Source organism: Emydura macquarii, unplaced genomic scaffold, assembly GCF_026122565.2.
Source record: "Emydura macquarii macquarii isolate MOO-44397 ecotype Brisbane River unplaced genomic scaffold, CSIRO-AGI_Emac_v2 contig_2205, whole genome shotgun sequence".
Taxonomy (NCBI): Eukaryota; Metazoa; Chordata; order Testudines; family Chelidae; genus Emydura; species Emydura macquarii.
Genome location: NW_027132342.1, coordinates 25207080 through 25229483, shown reverse-complemented (window position 1 = coordinate 25229483; position 22404 = coordinate 25207080). Strand labels below are relative to the sequence as shown.

At 41.5% G+C, this 22404-nt stretch overlaps 1 protein-coding gene across 1 annotated transcript in view; it reads left to right on the top strand.

Annotated features, from left to right (window-relative positions):
* The first annotated feature begins 5892 nt into the window (after positions 1-5892).
* The window catches only part of CFAP54 (cilia and flagella associated protein 54), a 173878-nt gene continuing 157366 nt past the window's right edge, over positions 5893-22404 (top strand). The window contains 4 exon segments of the mRNA XM_067559769.1: positions 5893-6146; positions 13442-13547; positions 19119-19265; positions 20933-21104. Coding sequence (XP_067415870.1) covers positions 5941-6146; positions 13442-13547; positions 19119-19265; positions 20933-21104 — 631 coding nt within the window. The 5' untranslated portion in view covers positions 5893-5940.

The following is a 22404-nucleotide window of genomic DNA, read 5'->3' as shown; positions in this document are numbered from 1 at the left end:
TGACCTTAAAAATCTATGAGTCTGAGTTTCTCTTCAGACCCACTCTGCCTCAACTTTTTATACTTTTATACAGCTCAAATATTTTTTTATACTCATGGGGTGGAGTTAATAGGACTCACCTAGTTTGGCAAGTCAGGAGAAATAAATCTACATTTCTCTACTGGGTCCTAGTGTCTGACAATCTTTCCCAACAATAAAATTGTACCAATGGCAGCTCATGACAGGTGAAGCACAAATCTCAAAATAGCTATTTCTACTCCTGTCCAATGTATAATTTAAAACTTATTAAAAGCTTACCTTATTTATAGTGAAGAAGCAGCTGAGGGATCTGGGAGCTGGTGCTGCCGCTACTGGTGGTGGTGGTGCTGCTGCTCCCACTGGCACAGGAATGGAGCGTGAGACGGGCCCAGGGCTTGGCAGCGGCTTCTTGTACGCACACATGGGGCCTGCCCCATTGGTGAGGGGATCAGTGAGATGTGGGCCCCATTTCTACCCCCTGCCACCTGGGCTTAACTGATAACACTCCTGCTGTGGCCTCACTAAAGTGCCGTTACCACATTAATGCCTATATAAAGTGACTCCTGGACATGGTAACTAGGCAACTCCTTGAGGCACTAATTGTCATACCAAGATTTGAGCCTCCCGCAGCCTTACATTCTTCAAACTTTCTGGCATTGCGATTTGGTACTGGAGAGAATGAGGTGTAACATTTATATCAAATCACAGTTAGTTCTTAAATCTGTATATATTTACAATGTAATAAAAAAGAATATTCAAATGTACTGTGTAGCTTTTTGGAATTCTTGGTTAGGTTGTGCTTCCCTTGCCTGGGCTGATGAGCTGCCCCAAATTTCATTCTTTCCTATTCATCTCAAGGGCAGTATCTCTAAAATATTTAATCTATAGACACTACAATTTACGAACAAGGTATCAGAGTAGAAGAGGTGTTGGAAGCATTCCCTGCCTCCCCAACATCCCCCAAGAAAGATGACTCCTCCCTGACCCTGAGTGTTCTGAGCCTGGTGACTCACATGTGGTCCTGCAAGTCCTAAGGTCCAACCAATCCTCAAGCAAAGGTTTAGGCAGGTAACCCCAAGGCAGATATACAGACTCCTAAGGAAAGCCCTCAACTTACTCCAGTCTGTTCAACGTTACTAGCTTGTTGGTGATACTCCTAGCTACATGGTAGTTCTGACAGACTGCTCCAGCCTGCCCCTGCCATGGCTGCTTGCCTAGCTGTTCTGATAGAAAGAAAGAGAAATCCAATAAAATTATACCATACTGGAGAATAAAATTAGATGAAACCTAGAACAAAACTAGATGAAAAAGATTCTGTAGTAAAGGGAACTAGCACAGGAAAGGAGAAGGATGTGTGTCAGCCTTTTGAAATGTATTGTATAAAGCAATGGAAACATGTCGTCATTTGCTGTATTAATTTTGTGCAGTATATCAGACACTAAGAATAGTATTTTGTTAAGAAATGGGCTTCAGCCCACATTGCATGAAGCATCTGCATGCTGTTATTTCTTTCAAAATCAGAAGTGGAAAGAGTGTTCTGCTGTTTCCAGGACAAAGCTTAAAGAAAGGCTTGCTTCTACTATGGCTCTCAAATAACACTGGCTTGGAACAAAAAGGAAAAGCTTGCCTCTACTGTCTTACTGGCCGAGCAAGTAAGAAGGCTACACAAAATCTCCCTCACAAGCTCGGTTTCTGCAGGCTCATATATCAAACTACTCAAGCAATCATCAGTTTGTTACCAGAAAGGGCTGTCAGCATTCATGTGGGGAACACCTGCACATCCACCTACCCTTGTTAACAGTTGGCAGTTGAGCAGGGACTTTAATAGCCTTCCTGCTAGAAGCAATCTTTCCTTCCTTCATGCCACTGCACTGCTTGATAATGCATCTGTTATTATAGTCTATGTTGTTACATTATATAGATATATATTTATGGTATACATACACAGAGAAAAGACTGTCCATAAACAGAAAGTGAAAATATGCCATCCTTCAGCATCCTGTGGAATGAAAAGATGCAGAATTTATTATTTTTATTTGCACTGTGATAGTGCCTACATGCCCCAGCTCTCTTGTGCTAAGCACCACACACACACATGCACAGAATGTTAATTTACCATTATAAAAAAGTTCTAAAAAAGGGCAGATAAAGCTCATACTGCTACAGATATGAATAATCAGAAAGAATGGCCCAGAAAAATATAGTTAATCATACTAATAAGAAATCTATTATGATAAATCATGAACTCACAAAATAAATGCTGCCAGATAAGGATGCTTAAACTTCTGTGCATGAAAAAGGCTCAGTAAAGCTACAGATATTCATGGGTCCCTAGAGCAGTTTGGATGCCTGCAGTATAAAATGATGCAAGGACTCCACGTCCAATGTCAGGCTGTTGCCCAAAACTATTTCCATCAGCTGCCAGAACAAACCTCAACCTACACATACCTTGACCTTGAAGTGAAGCATTCAGGCAAATGAATAATATTAATGAAAAATAAAAGATGTTGCCTTTTTTTCCTCCAAAATTAATGGTGTGAAACAATAAAAAATAAACAACTAAATTCTTGAAAATAAAAATATTGTAAGTTATGAGCAATTTTAGCTCGCTTTCACTGCTGCCAATGATTAATTCATAGAGTCTATTTTGACTCTGTGATTGTTCCAAATCAAATGCATAACACAAAGTGTTATTATGAAGATGCATTCGGATATGCAAAAGCTATTTATACAAACTTACTGATGGTTTAAGAAAAGAAAATTTTCAAGCAGGACTACCTAGATTAAAAATATGATAGCTAGTTCCTTGAAACAATTGGAATCTATCGTATTTGTGTAAGTAGCAGAGGAGAATTATTTTATAGTAACAAAAGCTCTCTGAGAATTTGGCCAAAATTGCACTGCCATCTTTGGTGGCTGGAGAGAAGATTTTAAGAAAAGCTCCAGGACTAATTTATTTCTAGAAATATGCTATGTTTTCCTGGGTTGAAAGTTTGTCTTTAAGTGTCTTCATCAAATGAGGAAACTGCATGAATGTTGTAGGCAAAACGTATTACTATAACAATTGCATTGACTTACTCAGTTTTTGTAAACACTTATGAAAGATAAAGTAGGATGAAAACTAGTATACATGCTGAAGCAAAAGACTCAGATATTTTGATCACTTCTGACAAAAAAATCAAAGTTCATAAGCATCAATGTATACAAGCAAAAAAAAAAAACCCCAACCAAACAAAAAAACAACCCCAACCAATCTTCTGTTACTTGTGAGAAGCAATACAGTCACAATTTTGCAACATGATATGGTTGTTTGGTTTTTGAGAAGAGATGTTGGGAGCGTGTGAGAAACTAAAGATGAGATCCTGGAAACAGGGACTGAATAGATCGCTTACTCTGAACAGTCACAATTCACTGCATGATAGGACCTAGCCTCTCTGTAGGCCTATAGCTCTGAAATTAAAGATGGGAGGCTACTTCTAGGGATGGTCAAACAGTGCAGTCACACATTCCCTCCCTGTGGCTGCCATATTTCTCAGACTGGAAAGGGCAACCATAAAATATGAGGGGGGGGGTTGTTTTGTTTTTGTTTTGTTTTTCCTTTTTAAAATAGGAAAAAGGGAGAAGGGATAAGAACCTTAGAAGTGAAGGGTGGAGAAACTGGCACTTGCAGGTAATTTAGAGGCACACTGTAAAATGTCAGCCCTGTCCTTCTTTGAATATGCTGCTTCCAGAGCTACTCGCTCAGCAGGGCAAAACCTGAGTGCCCGCCACTTTTACAGAGAAACTACTGCAGATAAAAATGTATGCATGACACAAAGGTTGATGTAATGGTAAATAATGATGAGGACAAGGCAGTCAAACTATGGTTGGTAAACTGGGCCTATTCAAACAAAACACATTTTAATACAGTCAAATACAAATTTATGCATTTAGGAATATGTAATATGGACCATACCTACAGAATGGAAAATATCCTGGAAACCAGTGACTGACTCTGAAAAGGATTTAGGGGTCATCATGGGCAAGAATCTGAACCTGAGTTCCTTGTGTGATACCATGGCAAAGAGCTAATGCAATATTTAGCTGTATAAACAGGCAAATAGTGAATAGGACCAGGAAGGTAATTTACTTCTGTATATGGTATTGGTGAATACAGCATCCAATTCTGGTGTCCACATTTTAAAAAGGATGTTGCAAAACTGGAAAGGGTACAGAAAAGAGCCAGAAAAAGGAATTGAGGGCTGGAAAAAATGCCTTACAGTGAGAGACTTAGGCCTTGTTTACACTACAAAGGTAAGAAGATATATATTAGGTCGACTTACAGCCACCTCATTAATTACTTAATGCTTCCACTGACCTAAGAGGGGCAGTGTGGATAGCGGAGAGACCGGTCTCTCAGCTCTGCAGGCAGCTCCCTGCCAGGAACCCAGCTGCTCTACAGTCTCCTGATCTCCTGGCGAGCTGCCCTCCTCCCACCCCTCCCCAGGAGCTGGGGGAAGCTGTCCAGGGCTTCTCCCCTTCCTGTTCCCCCTGGGGAGCCAGGGGAAGCTGCCAGGGCTTCTCGCCCCAGGGGAGTGGGATGCAGCTGCTCTGGGCTTTTGTCCCAAAATTGACAAGGCTGCCCTGGCTCCTGGCAGAGAGAGGGTGGAGAAGCCGCCTGGGCTTCTCCTCTTCCCATTCCCTGCCAGGAACTAGGGGAAGCTGCCCAAGGCTTCTTGCCCTGCTCGCTGCTGGAAGGGGGGGGGTCCAGCCACTCAGCTCTCCAGGGAAGGGGGGCAGGGCCGAAGCTAGGATATAGCTCCCCTGCTTTCTTGTCAATTTCAGGATTCCAACAGAGCCCTGAAATTGACAGGAATGACAGCCAAGCCCTAATGTAAGGAACTTAGTGTCTGCACTGACACTGCCTTGTCCTAACTACACGGACATAAGCCCTACATCTCTGTTGAGGTGGTTTTATTCAAACTTTTGTTGACAAACCTCTGTAGTGTAGATCAGCCCTTAAAGAACTCAATCCATTTAGTTTATCACACAGAAGATTGGCAGATGACTTGATTACAGCAGTTAAGTAGAATTAGGAAGAAGATAGAAGTTTTGTTTCACAAAAGGATTTTGAAATTTGGCTTTGTTATGACTAGGAGTGAAACCCAAAAATTTCAGAATTCTCAGTGAAGGAAAATTGTTTCTAATTGATAAAAATGTTTTGTTTCAACAAAATCTAAATACTTGTTTCAGTTTTGACTATCTTTATTGTCTATAGTATTATAATAAGATGCAAAATTTTAACAAGTTTAGTAACTAAGTAATTTGAAAACTATGCCTCCCCCCCTCTATTCCAGAAGTGTCCAAACAAGCCATTTTAAGTTGCTGGAACTTTTTTTTCTGGTTCTCTCCACAATGAAATTTTAGCAAAACCGACCTGACTTTGTTTGGTGTTTAGATTTCACCAGAATACAGTTTCCCTCAAAGTTTCTCTGACCAGCTCTATGTACAAAGCACCTTCACGGAGAGAAAGAGCAGTGCACTCAAGTGGCCTTTAAGCGAATGGAGCAAGACACAGCCAAAATCAAGGCTGGGAGCAGAAGCCAGACAAATGCAAATGAGAAATTAGGCACAATAGTGTAACCCTGAGGGTGATTAACCATCGGGACAAACCACCAAGGGCAGGGGAGGTTTTGCCACCTCCTGCTGTCCGACTGTTCAGCTCCCCACTGGCTGCCTTGCTGGAGGACCCCTGAAGTCAGCCCCAGGTGGCTGAGTGGGCCTGGCTCAGGTCACCCTGGCCGAGCCAGTCATCCCGTCTGCGGGAAGCACCGTGTGACGGAACCAGGGCGATGGGCACCAACAGCAGCTGCCAGGGCAGGAGCCTTCGCCGCCTCCGCGGTTGCCAAGCAACCGCCCCCTGTGTACAGGGCAGGCAGCGGGATGATGGCGGAAGCCGGGTCCCCGCCGCCGCCTCCGCGCCCGGGGCTCCTGCAACCCCCGCCGGCTACTTTCTTCGGGGCCCTGGAACCGGGGAACCCGGTGATCGACAGCTTCGAGTCCGAGCTGCGGGACTTCCTGGGCTTCGTGCGCCACCTGCGGAGCGCAGGGGCGGCCGAGCCGCGGCGGCAGGAGCTGCACAGACGCGGGTATGGGCAGAGCCGGGTCGGTAAGGTGCTCCCGGGGGGCGCCGCTTGCCGTGGGTGCCAGTCCCGGCCACTGGGGGCGCTGCCCGCGACACACCGCCCCGCCCCGCCCCGCGGCCCTTGCAGCTCCCCATGACCTCCAGCTGGACCCTGCCTTCTCCCCCCCACCCGCCGCAATCCCCAGCCGGAATCTTCCCCCGCCGCTTCCTGCAGCCTCCGCACCCCATCCAGCTCTTGCCTGCTCAACCTTCCCCTGCAGCCTCACTCCACAAACTCCCCTTACAGCCCCCACCTGGACCCTGCCCCCCACTATCCCCTGTAACCTCCAACCACACCTTGCCCCCATACCTCTATAACAGCCATCTGGATCTTGACCCCCCCGCGCAATCTGGACCTGATCCCACCCCTCCACAACTTTCCTCCTGCTGCAACTCCTATCTGGACCCGCCCCCTTTCCCTCACAACCTCCATTAGGCTCTTAATCCCCCATATCTTCTACCGACTGCAGTCCCCTTCCAGCCACTGCTCCTCATCTCTCCCACTGTAATCCTCATTCAGCCCCTCATCTCCCTCCTGCAGTCCCCATTCAGCCACTGTCCCTTCCTGCTGCCCCCTATTACATCTGCTGGCAGTCCCCTCCAGCCATTATCCCTCTCTGCTGGGTTCTCCTGCCACTCTATCAATTCCCATCCAGTTACTGCTAGTCCTTGCAGGTTCCTTTATCTACTCTTTGTAGCTCTCCAGAGAGAGTCTTCCTGTTCCTCAACCACCTACTGAGATTTTCTCATCACCTCCAATTTTACACCATTTCTGCCGTGCTGGATTCCCACCTAACATCACATGTATCTTGGCAATCTGGGAGCTTCCTTTTCTTTTTATTTTGAAAATGAGGTCATCCTGCCCTGCCTATGACAATCCACCATTGTATGCAACTGAGTGTGGGTATGAATTAAAGGTCTACTTGGGCCTAATTTTAAAAGCTGAATTGTTTTTATAACTGACCTGATCCAAACCTGACACATTTTCCTGAAACTGCATGAGTGCTGGTGCCTCATCTTTGGGGGTTGTCTGGTGGGGCCTTTCTGCTCCCCTTGTCCCCTGCCTACTATCTCTCTCTGGCTGCCCCCTGCTCCTGGAAACAGTGTGGTGGTAGCGGTGTGTCCCACTCCTGCCTGCTGTTATTGCCTCACTGCGCTGTGTGCGCTGAGGAATGCAAGGTGCTGCAACTTGTTGGAACACTCACTCTGCAGTCCACACAGAGCACAACAAGATGGCGGTGGCTGACAGGAGTGGGGTACGCAGCCGCTGCCACGCTGGCCTAACTGGCAAAAGGAGGTAATCAGAGGTGACATGATCCAAGCCCAAGGGCATTGGGTTGTTCTCACACCTGAACCCTCTGCTTCTAGTCAGGTCCTGTCAGGTTCGGGTTGCAAGGTGCTAGTGTGACTGAATTTGGACATTTGTGTACCTGTGCATTTGTCCATGTCTATTTACACACACTTTTATGCACATGGATGTAAACATATCATATAGCTATGCATTTGTTCACATGTACTCGTAAACCTTTGTGTATGCGTGCGCATCCATACACATATGCATGCACAAGCTCTAAATTTTTATTAGCACTAAGTAGCAGTGGCCAGGAAAAAATCCGATTCATATTGTGTGCATTTGTGTGGTCTATTTGTATGGTAACCATCACTATAATATCTAGGCTCTATTATATACACTTATTTTCTTCAAGGGAAACAGCTAGTTCTGAAAAAGATACCACTTGAGCAGAATTCTTCTTCCTGATTCTCAGCTCTCTAGGGTGGGGCAGGTGGAACATCCCATTTTTCATCTCTGTGGACAATGTGGGTTGCATCATGAGACAACTTCCTGTCACCCAACTCTAACTGTTCGGACTGTTTCAGCTACCTGACTAATGCAACAATGCTCCCCAGAGCAGCTGAACCTTTCCATCTGGCTTTGCAACCCAGCGGTGATCTGCTTTGGGTGTTCTTTTCTGTTGTAGGCCTTCCCAACTTCCACTTAGTTAAGGTTTGTTTTAAATGTTAATTTATACATTTTGTTTTTCCATGATTCTTTCATTCAGGATCGCTTTTAGGCCCAGGTGCACCATCAAGATGTACTAGTTTCCGGGGCCCTGTGGATGTTCAGGTCTATGTCCAAGCTTTTATTTCAGCTTCTAGGTACTTTGGCACATTCACTTGGTGTTCTGAACTTTTTCCCTGCATAAGTTTCATAGATTCCAAGGCCAGAAGGGACCATTATGGTCATCTAGTGTGATCTCCTGTAGCAGGCCCTAGAACTTTCCTAAAATAATCCCTAGAGCACATTTTATAGAAATATATCCAATCTTGATTTTAAAAATTGTTTGTAATGGAGAATCCACCATGACCCTTAGTAAATTGTTCCAGTGGTTAATTACTCTGTTAAAAAATTATGCCTTATTTCCAGTCTGACTTTGTCTAGCTTCAACTTCCAGCCATTGGATCATGTTATACCTTTGGTGTCTCTGTTTGTCGAGCTTCATCACCTTTCATTTTGGTGCTTTGATATTTTTAAGCCTTCATTTGTTGGCCCGCAGATTCATTCTCTCTTTTTTAAAGTGTCAGTCTCCATCTAGACTCCTCAGAGGAGGGAAGACCACTCAGCAACTTCAAACACTGTGTTGCAGCAGAAAAGTGTGTGTAATGAATACCTTTATTGTTTCCTTTGTTTGGGATTTGAGTGTATTGAATCTGATCTGTCTGCAAATGTCATCCCAAGTATTCAGTGATGTGAGGAATGCTTCCAAACCTTTGTAGAGGTATTCTCCTGCAATTCCAGTGAGTCCTGTACTTCAGAATACTTTGAAGGAGAAATCCTTTAAGTGAAAACCTAAGTCAGCTCTATCTGCTAGGAACTGGGATTCTGCAGGTGCTGACTACTTCAGCACAGACTAAACTCACTTCAAGGCCCAGCAGGCAGCTTCACATCCCAATTATTCTGCACTGGCCACCTTGAAGCTAGGAACTGATGCACTCTGAGTCTTCATCCTTGAAGTAAGTAGTACCAAGCAGTTCATCTGACAGTTTCATCGCCTCCAAATAAGAAATGTCAGCAAGAATTGCGCAGGGAGAGAACACTCACTGCCAAAACTCCAGTATCCTAATGCCACTGCCAAACCTCCAGCTCCAGGCAGCAATGCATGAAGAGTTCCAGCATCCTCCTTCCCTTCATGCTCAGCATAGGGAGAATGAGGCAGGAATTCTGAGTGGCAATGTATATTCAAGTACCTCACCAGATCACAGATATTCATCTCTGAGGTTGCCTAGAAAGCTGTTGTATTGCTTCCCTCTTGCCTTGCATCAGGCATTTTTGGAACTCTCAACACAGTTGGACCACTTTTTATGTTTGATGCACCAGCCCTGGCATGTTACCCGCACATTAGAGTGCCCCATCTTTACCCCTATCCATAGGGCTCAAGGCATAACCCAGTTAAAGCACCCTACCCTTTCCCAGTCCCTATGTCTCCAGGGGAAAGGCACCAATTCACACTCTAGGGCTCAGGGTCACCCATTCCCAGTCCATAGGGCTCCAGGTGTAATCTGGTTGATTGAAGTACCCACCCTTTCCCAATTCCTAAGGCTCTGGGTGTAATTCTCTGTGGGTTTGCAGGATCTTTTACCAATGAAGGAACCTTACACAGTAATATCCTTATTCTCTATTAATCAACAATTATCAAAACAGAATACACACACTAAGCATGCAATGCTCACCACTCCCAATAAGGTAGATAAACTTCTCCTGGTGGCCAGTCAGAATTAGATCATCTGGGGACTCCAGTTTCTGCACAGTATGGTTGGCAAGGTGTTGAGATCTGGCATCTCTGATTCTTGGGCTGTGTCCTGGAGTTAGGTTCTAAAAAACTTCCTTTTGGACCTCAGTTTATATAGGTAAAACTTGGGTCCTGCTTAGCTATATCTTAACCAATCAGTTTAAACTAAAGTACTACAAAACACCAATCCTAGCCCATTATGAAACAGTGCTTTAACCAATCCTATCCCACCACCTTAATTGATTTAAATAGTACACCCTTAGTTATGCAACAGACAGAAACAATCAAAGAACCAGACAGAAATCTTTCAGATAAACGATAGAGAATTGGGTACCATAAAGACAATAAGAGGTGTAGATTTTACAATCGCAACGGTTGATAAGCGATTCCTTTCCAGACAGAATGCTATCAAACAAAGTTTTCTTTAAGCATCTTAAGATCTGTTTCTTTATCTGGTGGTGGTAGGTACTATTAGGACAGTAGCACCTTTTTAATAGCCTGATATTACATTGCTTTGCAGTAACCTCAGGAAAGTGAAGATGTGACTGCATGCTACTTAGCTTATGACTGCTGCCTCTCCTAATATGGCTGCTACTGCTTAGCTCAAGAACAAGGACTAAGCTCAGCCAAAAAAACAAGGCCTCAGACCTTACAGGCACAGATACCCCAGTTTCTCTTGTAGTGAGGATCTCAGCCTGGCCCGGGTCAGTGCTTCTTGAAGCATTTGTACTTATTCCAGACTCCATTGTTGGTCCAGCTATTTGTGTGGGGTAGATTGATGTTCAGAGTGACAGTGGCTGATATTTGAATTTAGGAAGGCATGAATACTCTTCTAATGTCAAATATATTTACACTGCAGAAGAAAGTAAGCTTCTTCATTACAAGTGTCAGGAAGTTGGAAAACCAGGGTATAAAGTTATGGACTTGGTTTGGCATTAGCTGCAGGCAGTCTTTGATGGTGATAGTTAAATTCTAAAACCTTAGACCTATTTTATTAAAAACTTCTGGATTCTAATGTGAGGTCTAATAGCAGGCTGAGGACCTACACTACACTGAGGTCACCGTTTTCCCCTTGGAAATTGAAGGTGATTTATACCTTTCCACTTTGATATTTGTATTTTTCTATTTGAGCAAATTATTTCTTTTTCATGTGATTGGCCAATTTCTGTTATGGGGAGCCTTCATTTCCTGCTAAAATCAGGGACTGACTGGAAGGTTACAAAGGTGTCTATATGGGTCCTGAATGTAATTTGACCAATAGAGCAGGTAGCTTGCACCACAACTCACTACTGCTGCCCTTGAAAGGTTCTTGGAACTTGGGGACTTCCATTTCTCTCATATTAGGGAGCACAAGATCCAGGAGTGTCAAAAGGATATTGTCAAAGTGTGGCTCCTCTTTCTCATCTCTTCTTCCATACTTATAAATTGCTACTTAAGAGTAGTTGGACTGTTATGGTTTCTCCAGGAATACATTGTTGAGACTGCTCTGCAGGTAATTTGTCAGGGGATTACCTGCAAAACCAGATGTTTGGCATTGTGAAGATTTGTAACTGAATTCTTCAACAGAGTCTTCCTCTGAGAACCCCTTGCCCCTGTGAGTATGAACCTGCTTTCCATCAGCTATCATATCCCCATTTGAATGTGGCTTTCTCAATGAAGTATAAAGGGAGAGATGGTCTGAGACAAGTAGGTCATACCCATTTAGAGTTTTAAAAGCAAGGACTCCTTTATTCATATTACAGCCAGTATAGAAGTCTGAATAGTGGCATGAAGTAGTCAGTCCATTCCACTTAGCAGGCAGACTGAACTTGAGGATCATTACACTTTACTGGAGGCCTGTTGGATCAAGCAGAAATGGAGTTTGTTACATTAAGTCATCCTTGGTGATAACAGTATAGATCAGTGTGGCCTGGTCTGTGACTGAAACATAAGAGAGAAGTAACCTGGCCTACCAGAAGGTAACATTTCTGGCACTAGTGATATCTGATATTGCCTGAAGGTATGTCTACACTGCAACCTGCAGTTGGCCCATGTCTGCAGACTCAGGCTCTTTGGCTAGGGAGCTGTTTAATTCCAGCCTAGACATTCAGGCTCAGGCTCCTGAATGTCTACACCACAGTTAAATCACTTTGTATCCTGAGTTCCATTCAGATGAAACGGGTCAGTTGCAGGCAGGGGTGTACACAAGGGGGGGTAAGCAGGGGCACAGGCCCCCTCCCCAAAATCTCCATTTGTCTCTGCAGCCCAGAGAGGGAGGAAGCTGGCTGCCAGTTGAGATCCTCCACCTCTCCTCCCCCCCCCCAGCCTTTGAGCTGCAGCCTGCTGTTGGAGTCCCATGCATTGCCTCTGCCTTTGCCTCTGCCTCCACCCCCTAACTCACCTCAGCTGGTGATATGCAAAGCAGGCAGCAGCGCTGGGACTCCAGCAGCAGGGAAGTAGAAGCAACAACTGTAGGGGTGGCAGGAAAATTTGCTCAGCTGGTAACCAGCTGCCCTGCTGCTTCCTCCCTTCCCAGGCTGCAGGGACACAGAAAGTACCTCTACCAGGGGGAGCTGCTGTATCCTCACTGCTGGGCATCTCTGCCAGAGTGTCTGGAGAAATCTGGGGGGCGGGGGAGTCACATGACCCTTTCATTTGTGTGTGTTTAAGGTGCCCCTTTAAAACATGTAAGTTTAAATTCCTGCCATACTCCTGGCTGTGGATATTTAATTATAGTGTAGATGTACCCTTAGAATACTTCTTTAGGTAGACAGTTTATCATTTGTTTTTTCTCTCTCACCCCTAATCCATATGTCCTTAAGCATTCCAACTATTGTAATATTTTTGTACATTTCATGCTTGATCCATATCATGCAAAATGCTGTCTAGTCAGCTCTCTTCTTATTCCTGTGATACATAGCATAGTATGAAAAGTGACTGTTATTATTTCAGGATCTAGTAATTCCTTAGTTTATGGCTACCTGACATGTTTTATTACTTTTGACATTTTTCTTTTCTGTCCTTTTCATTCATTGGTTCTAATCCAATGATTTTCCCACATTATAATCCACTGAGTTTACTTAAAATACCAGTTTCTTAAGACTGAACATCTCTCACCATGCAATGATTTTCAGCATTTTTCATACTAGCTAAAAAGTGGGACACATTTTACACCTCTTATGACCCTGTCAGAATACTTCAAAGGAATTCATATATTAGAACATTTCAGTAAGTACTTATGTAGGAGGTAATTCAGCCTAATGTAAATCCATTCTGATAAAAGCTTGAAACTTGATGGTTGACTTGTTTGCTCAGATCAATATTAATAATCACTTGGTTTTTAAATTCATAGTGTTCATATTGTTTCAGGTACTTTTGGAAGAAAGAGCTCTTTAATGGCTAACATAACTGGAATTTTTATTATTCATTTACTTGATATGACAGGTCTGTTGCCAGCTTTTAATGTGTAACTTTTGTCTCGCTGTTTGTTTAGAGCAAACACTTTGTTTAATATTTGGATCAAGTATAAGCCTCGGCTGCCAAATTGGTATTACGATGAAAAACTTCTGAAAGTTGGTGACCTCCTTATTCAGATCCAAGTAAGTCATATTAAATAGAAAAGACTCAACTCCCCAGTCTATTTGTGATTTGTTGTGCGTTTCTATGTTGGTTGAACTTGTAATTATACTTTCCTGGAAGCTGTTTTGAATGTGAGATAAATTAATAAAAATAACTCCAATGGCAGCTGGCGTTTTGTGGCCACTGCTTTTTACACTCATCGTAATTGTCTCAATGTTGCATTGTGCTCCCCCATTTGTTTCTTGTGTTCATCTGTTGTCTCTCGTCTTATGTTTAAGCCTATAAACTTTTTGAGGCAGGGCCCATCTTTTCATTATATGTATATAATGCTAGCACAGTGTAGCTGCAGTCTCTGGGCACTACTGCAATACAAATTCATAATGTGATGGTGAGTACATGTCTTTTGATGCCTGCTGAACTGGACCTCAAAGCTTATCACATCCTTTCCCAGTGGTGTCCTTAAGGGGAGGCCATGCCAACTCTGTTTATTGTCTGGGATTTTGAGGGATAATTTCCAGCTAAGATTCAGAGACAGTTCAAAGATGTACTACTGGCTGGGAGGCAATTAATTGCAACTGAATTTATTTAGGACTAGGGGGTTGCACACTTTCTAGCTTGTTCAGGCTGAGCTTCTTGCACATACCTTGCCTTCTTGCATCCTTCCAATCCCTCCCACAAACTCCCTACTTGCCATCCCTTCTATTTCAGGGACTCCCTGCAACTTCCCTCAATCTCCCACTGACAGGGATTCTGTGTGCCCCCTATTCCCCACTCCTCCCATACCAGGGTCACCCATTCTCCCACCCATTCCAACAACTCTGTGTGCACCCCTGTTTTCACATTCCCCTTCATTCCTCTCTTATCCCCATGGAAGTATGTCCCCCATTCTGCCCTTCTTCCCATGTCAGGGGCTATGCCAGGTTCCTCACCTCCAGGGATTCTGTGTTCCCCCATTTCTCCCTCCCACTTATTCCTTTTCTCCCATTCCCCCCATTGCCCTCTCCTCACATAGCAGGGTCCCCCATTCTTCCCCTATGGTAGGGATTCTGTGTGAACCTTCATTATCCCCCTCCAGGATTGACTGATTTAAATCAAAGCAATTTAAATCACTGATTTTAACCATGATTTAAATTAGCAAGCAGCAAGCCTTGATTTAAATAATCAATTTTAATCATGTTTTGCATTTATACTTTAGTTATTTTCCTAAAAGAAGGTTGATTTTAATTGATTGATAACATTGAAATATATTGACTTACAACTAATTTAACCTTCGCATTAAATTTTGTGCTTTTTTTTGGCTAACCAGGAGGATACACTATGTCTACACATATTTATTTAAATAATTATATAGCTTAACATAGTTTATTCAGATTCTTAATATTTACATTTTCACTAAATTAGAAACCGAATTATGTATTTCTTAATTACTGGATGATGATTAAGTATTTTACTTGCAGTTTGTGTACAGCTCTGTTTAGATGGAAATTCAATTTAAAATGCACAAAAACAGCCTTTTAAAAATTAAATAAAACTACTTTACATGTTCTGCATACAGAAGAAAATGTTTATGAAAACATATTTTGTTTAAGAACTAATTGTTTTATTAAACAAAGGAAGTATTATCTGTAGTTAGTGAATTTAACTGATTGCGTCTGGTCACTATGTCCTTCACGATTTTAGAACTAGGAGCATATCTTCTCACATGTAGTTTTTAAACAAGCTTTTCTGAATTTTCAGTGCCTAATTGGTTTAATAACTTTGAACTGAACTAGTTGAATAAACTGAAATGAAGAAAATATTTTCTCAGCACTTTCAAAAGAGGCAACTACTGGCAAAAGCTGGTTTAGCACTTTAGTAAACACTTGTTCCATATCCTTAGCCAGTGACTCAAAACACTTACCTGATGCAACTTTCTTTAAAACTTGGCAACAAACATGTTCTGCTGAGTATTTTTTCATTTAATTTAAATTAATAGACTATAAGTTTAGACTTTAACTTAGGTTTAGAATTTTAAATAGGTTTAATTTTTAAAAGTGAACCTATGTTGAATTTAAATTTAAAAAAATCTGATTTTTAATTTTTTTTTTAAACCATTGATATTTTTCAACCTCTCCTGCTCCCCACACACATGCCAGAGGCTCTGTAGGCCATCTTTCCCACTGTCCCCCACATGCTGGGGCTCTATTTCCTCATTTCCCCCTCCTGCTATATGAGGTTCCCCTGATTTTCCCTCTCATAACAGGGTCCTCTATTCTCTTCTCCCATGCCAGGGTGCCAACCTTGCAGGTTGACATAATTTGAACATGTCTTACTGGTTAAAAAAAAGAGTGTTGCCATGAAATTGCTCTGTGTCTATATTGTGGTGGGTCTGGCCATGACCACAGGAATGCGGACACTCTACTTCCTCATCGGCCTTACAATTGTTCCACTGATATCCAACAAGGACCCAAGATTCTGTTTGGCTGATTTACATCCTTTTGGAACCAGAGGTCAAGGCTGTTTTGGAATATCTCCAAGAAAATCTCACTAAAAATTTAATCCATCCTTCAGCCTCTTGAGCTGGTGCTCCAATCCTATTTGTCAGGAAGAGAGAGACCTTGCTACATATTTGCCTCAATTATCGTACCTTGTATAGAGTCACCATTAGGAACAGATACCCCTTGTCCATGATCAGCAAGGTATTTGAGAGATTGCACTCCATGAGAGTGTTCACCAGGCCTGACCTTTCTGGCAGTTATAATTTGGTTTGGATTTCCAAAGGTCATGAATGGAAGATGGCATTCCATACACAATATGGCCATTTTGAGCATCTTGTGATGTCTTTCTAGAACCCTGGCTGCTTTACAGCATTTTGTTAATGACATTTGTAGGAACACTTTGTAGGAACTGCAAGACCCTTTATAGTTGAGGTGGATGCATCAGATGTGGCAGTCAGAGCAGTACTAACACCACACATTGGACCCCGGAATCTACTCCATCTATGTGCATACTACTACCAAAAAACTCCACTCGCAGAGCAGAGTTATGAGATCTGCGATAAAGAGCTATTTGCCATAAAAGTTGCCTTTGAAATTGCCTCTGGTCCAACAATTTACAGATCATAAAAATTTGGAATACCTGCAGGCCGCAAAAACCCTGAACCAATGTCAAATCCAATAGTCTATTTTCTTCTCCAGATATCACTTTGTCTTGACGTACTATCCGGGCACCGAGTGCATTGGGCTTGCCATTCTATCTCATCAGGGGGAATATCTAGGAGAAAGAGCTTGAGAATATTCTACAATCCTCAAACCTTGTAATTTTGCCAGCGCCTTAATACTTAGGGATTTGCTGCGCCTCGTGCAATCGTCATTATCTAATGTCCCATTTTCAGCAGCAGCCCTGGTGACTCACAGTGCTGCCAGTGACCACCTCCTAACTCTGACTTCCTGAACAAAGATAGGATCTTCTATTTTACAGATGGCTTTAAGTACTTAAACTTTGTCATGATTCTCCTCTGGCTGGCCACTTTGGTCACTTTGAAACATGTAGACTAGTTTCTTGAAATTTTTGGTGCCCAAAGATGCAACCCTTCATCATAAGAACATAAGAATGGCCACGCTGAGTCAGACCAATGGTCCATCTAGCCCAGCATCCTGTCTTCTGACAGTGGCCACTGCCAGATATATCAGAGGGAATGAACAGAACAGGGCAATTATCAAGTGATCCGTCCCCTGTCATCCATCCCACAAATACCTTCTTTTCATCCTTTGCCTTCCTTCCTAGTTGCTGCCAATTCCATATCCTAGATAAGCACCAATGCCTTCCCCTACCTTATCCACTTTAAACTCTCATGCTATCCTTTTCCCCACAAGTACCTGCTCTAGACTCCTTTCCATTGTCATCCACTATGCTCCCACCAATCAATAAACTTTAATCTGTTAGAACACACCTAGTTTCCAGATGCTATCTATTCAGAAATTATGTAGCATTCTTATCAACAGTCAGATAGCTGGTGTGAGATCACTGCTCATAATGCTGACCAGTATGGTCTCATTGTTTCCTTCTGCTCCCTCTGTCTGTGCATATCTACCTGTTGTCTCTTGTTTTATAGTTAGATTGAAAGGTCTTTGGGGTAGAGAGAATCTTTTTGCTACGTGTCTGTACAGCACCTAGCTCAGTGGGATCCTGGTCCATGATTTGGACTCCTTGGTGCTACTGTGATACAAATAATAGCCATTAATATGTAATAAACTTTAAATATTAATCTTGGTGAATACCAACTATAACAATGTGTTGCCTTTGATTACTACTTATAAAAATGATGATTACATATGCATCTTCCAAAAAATGCTATTGGTCATCAGGCAGGATGTTTATCTCATGATGCTTTCACAGCATGAATAGCAAGCCCACTCCCTGATGAAGCCTCAACTCCATTTTCTACTTGTTTACTATATAGTACAAGTACTGCCCATTTAGACTCCTGACAAACTTAATTTGAAAAGTTTTGGTTTTCTTTTCTTATGCAAAGCTGTCAGAATTTGGGAAAACACATAGTAAAAGTAGTCTATTTAAAATACATTTGGAAAGGAAATACATTATTTTAGTATTTAATTTGAAGCAATCTCTGTGCTGACTGAAGAAAATAAAAAGCTATTTAAGATGTCATGGGACTGACTGCAAGTTGTACTTTATAAATGATCTGTGGGGGAAGGAGGAGAGAAAACATGAAATATATCTGTATTTTATCATGTTTGAATTTTCCTGGCCTACAGTCTGCCAGATCCCACAAGTCCAGTTGGAAGGGAGATCTCTAAGGAATTGTTGCTACAGGAAGTGGTGTTGGTGATTCAGTGATTCACCCTCTGAGTCAGTACTGAGCCACCTTCCCAGCATAGTCTTAGAAGGGACCACTGTTCTACTGAAGGGATGTCTTATGGATGAGACATAAAGCCTGAGGTCCTGCCTGCTTATAATTATTGAAGACCCTATGGCATTTTTCACAAGAGTCAAATTATTAAATTAGATGTTTTGGCCATTTCAGGTATCTAAATTCCTTCCGCAGTTTCAATTGTATTCATTAGTTTCCATCACTTCTTGCTTTACAGCACTGTGTGATTTTTGGTGTGAACCCTGAAGCCATTTGCTCATTGTAGAGGTGGCACTACAATGGGAGATGAAATAACAGTCCTTGAGTATAATTTATAAAGCTTTTTATTCTGAAGTGCTTTTCTCAGTAATATCATTATGATTACCCCTCACAAGCTGTAGAACGTTCCAGGAAGACCATGAGTGTTGTCATGAGAACATAATATTTTAAATCCATTGTCTGGTATTTGTCATGTTTCTGAATAAAAAATCCCTGACGCATTTTTGATTACTTCAAAGATTCTAATTCTTTTTGTGGGTGACTTTATTATTATAAACTACATTACAAAATGTTTCCCTGACTTTTTAGCATAGTCCTGAGTGAGTCTGCTTCACCTCCAACTATTGTTCTACATTGACGTTTGTAAAATAAGTGTAATAAAGTATAATACACATTTTATAAATATATAGAAATATAAAATGCAAAATCTATGAATAACATATTCTTCATCACATTCCAGGAATATAAATTGGCACTTTTACAGTGCTATGGACGGTATCTTCAGCAGTTCAGTTCTGTAAACTTTGATGAGGTTATAGCAGATGTGAATCAGTTTAAATCCATGTTTTTTCCAAATGGCTTCCGTGATAAAAGCGCTGCACTTACGGTAGGCATAAACAAGAAAAGTTTTAACAAAAATGTTATTGATTTAAAAATAAGAGGCCTTTATTAAGCTTCAACAAATGTACATCACACTGTTCCACTAACAAGAGGTAGCTTTACTAATTCCTGTTACTCTTTAATAGTTCATATATCCAGAACATGAAATAACACACATGCCTATAGAGCTCATTGTGACAAAATGTCATTGAGGTTAAACACTTGGAGGATTAAAAAATGGATTTCACAATTATATGAATGTCGAGAACATCCAGAGTCATAAAATTAATGATTTCTTAAAAGTTTTGGAAGGGAAGTAACCTCTCATGCTTTGGCATAATCCAATCTCTAACTAAGTGATGTTAGGTAGACAATTTTCCTGTGGGCAAGTTATTCCATGACAGGATTTCTCTTCCAAAACAGCTGGTATGAACTACTGTCAAAGACAGGAGGATATGGTCCAAAGTTGATGACTGGTTGCTGATTGAATGAGGCAATTTTTGTGTCAATTAGAACTTTGTATTGTAATTTAGGCAGTATTTCTGTGTAAAAATGCTACATGTAAACTGCTTGATAACAAAGCAGCATCACATTACTATTAATGTATTATTTTCTGGGTATTAAATAGACAATGATAAATAGATATATATGATTATTGGTTTAATCTGTAAATGATGAAAATTTGGAGGAAAGCCAAATGACCTCAGGGAGGATATAGACATCCCTTTGTGTTATCTTTACAAGAGACTGAGAGTTTGTGATAGGTCCTTTGGTATGAGTAGGGCAGGGCAAGGGGAGAGGGAGACATTGCAAATATAATGCATTCTGTCCCAGCAGTGCTCTACTGGGAGTTCGTGCTGCACCAGACACTGATGTGGGTATTTGGATTTCTTCCTGAGCTAATATAACTGGGAAAACCAAGGATTTCCTGACTGCTCTTGTGGTGGTCAGGTACAGCTGACCTTAGTTAGGGTTTGAGTCTTAAAAAGGGCCTTAGATTTTTTTTTTTCAAGGAAGAGAGAGAATGAGGCGACGTGTTTAGAAACCAGGACAGTTAGCTCTGGAAATATGAGAGCCATTATTTGTTTTGGTGGTTAAAGACTGTTCAGCATCAAGAAGGGAATATGGTCGCAGATTTCATTAGTTTGTTTTATTTTGCTTTTACAAGATAATTTTAAAATAAATATAAAGTTCCAGAAATGGTTTCCTTTACTTAACTTGCAACTTGAGCTGAGTTTCTGTCCATCTTTGTGGACCTTGGAAATGTCACAGGACCTAATTTCAAAATGGAGGGTGCCTAAATTAGAATGCTTACTCCATATAATATTGATGTATACAGAGTTGGCACTTAGGCACTGATTTAACTTTGTTCTGAGTCCCAATCCAGTGCCTTATATATCCTCCCTTTCTACCACTCTGTCATGCAGGAGAACTGTGCATTAAATTTATTCTCTGCGTGTGGATCTGATGGAAACCATCTGCACAGCTTAATAGCACCTTTTCTGTTCTCTAAGTCACTGTGCCTGTAACTGTCACATTATAACTTTGATATGAGATGCTTTACTTTCTCATGTGTAGTATTTTGTTTTGCTTTACTAACGTAAAAACTGATAAATATATGTATTTTTTAAAAGAAAGTATTTCTTACTTTACTTCTGCTCCCATACACTTTAGTTCCATGCTTTGCAAGGAAGAACTATTTGCATTTATCAGATGGTGTGCAGCAGTGATAGAAATCTCCAGAATCAAGAATCTCTGCAGATGTGTTTCAATATCTTGTCCTTCTTACGACTCATTATGCAGGTGGCTCTACCTCAGGAGAATTTGTGTTGGCTTATCTATAATGGTATGTTACATATTTCATTTATAATTTCTTGGCAAAGTGTGCCTTGGGAAGAAAATTTCATACTTGTTTTGTAATGACAACAAAAAGACTGCCAGTGAAATTCTAGTTACCTTTTAATCATGAGTATTTTTTCAATAATTAAATAATGATATTTTGAAATTCATGATGACTTCCACTTTTCATATTTTTACATGGTATTACATTTTTGTGTTGGACATCTGTATAAGAAATAACTTATTCATAGACTATCGTTGAGTAGTGTTTTGTGTATGCTCATATAATGAATTCTGACATACTGTAATGAAAGCATTTTTATTAAATGCTGATATATGAGCAAACTATAAATTTCTTTAGCTATAAAACATACTTACCGATGGGGATTTTTTTGTATAAGAGGATTACATTTCTGAAGCGTTAGAAATAAATTTATATGACTGTTTGAAACAAAAAGTTTGTGTGTACATTTGTTTTTTATAAGATTCTCTAGCATTGGATTTAATGATACAAGTTCCTTTTAAAAATGGAAACCATTTTAGATTAAAAATTTGATTCCATCTGTATCTGATTAATATAGTAATCCATTTAAGTGTGTTGTTCATACTTGATTTAATTTAGATCAGATGAACAAACTTGGGTATATAAAAAGAGATGAATCAAGAATTCTTAAAAAGTCATTCAGTTTTTTTCTCCCACCCAAAATCATGGATTATTATTTGATGTTACTAGTGTAAATTGTTGTAATATAAAATTGCATATGAGAGAAAAGGTGCTTCTGAATTGGCAGTGAGGAAGTGCTGGTATCTTCTTTCCTAGTTAGAGCTGTAGTGGGGCTGGAGATTCCAAACAATCTCATCTGCTAGGACCACTCTTGGTCCCACCTCTACCTTTCAGCTCTTCCTTGACTGCCAAAGAAATATAATTAAATTAAAATATACTAATTTTCCATTCTTGGATCCCATTGCCTGTTTTCTGGGCCAGGTCCCTGTCATGAGCATCATTTTGGCCAACATTAGCTCCTTCCAGCTGGCTGAAAACAGATTAGGCTAGGACCTGAAGTCTGGCATTTCTCCTTCCAAGACCCTCCCCCTTCTTCTGGATAGAGCATCTTTCTGTAGCTCCCTCAGCAACAGGAGGTTTGTGCCTCACTACACATCCAAGGCATGTACCTAGGGTGACCACACCTCCCATTTTGGCCGAGACAGTCCCATTTTTAAGCCCTGTTGTGGGGTGAGGAGGAACGTGTGGGGGGGAGAGGAGGGCGAGTGGCGATACCAACCCCACTTGAGGGGGAAGGTAGGGC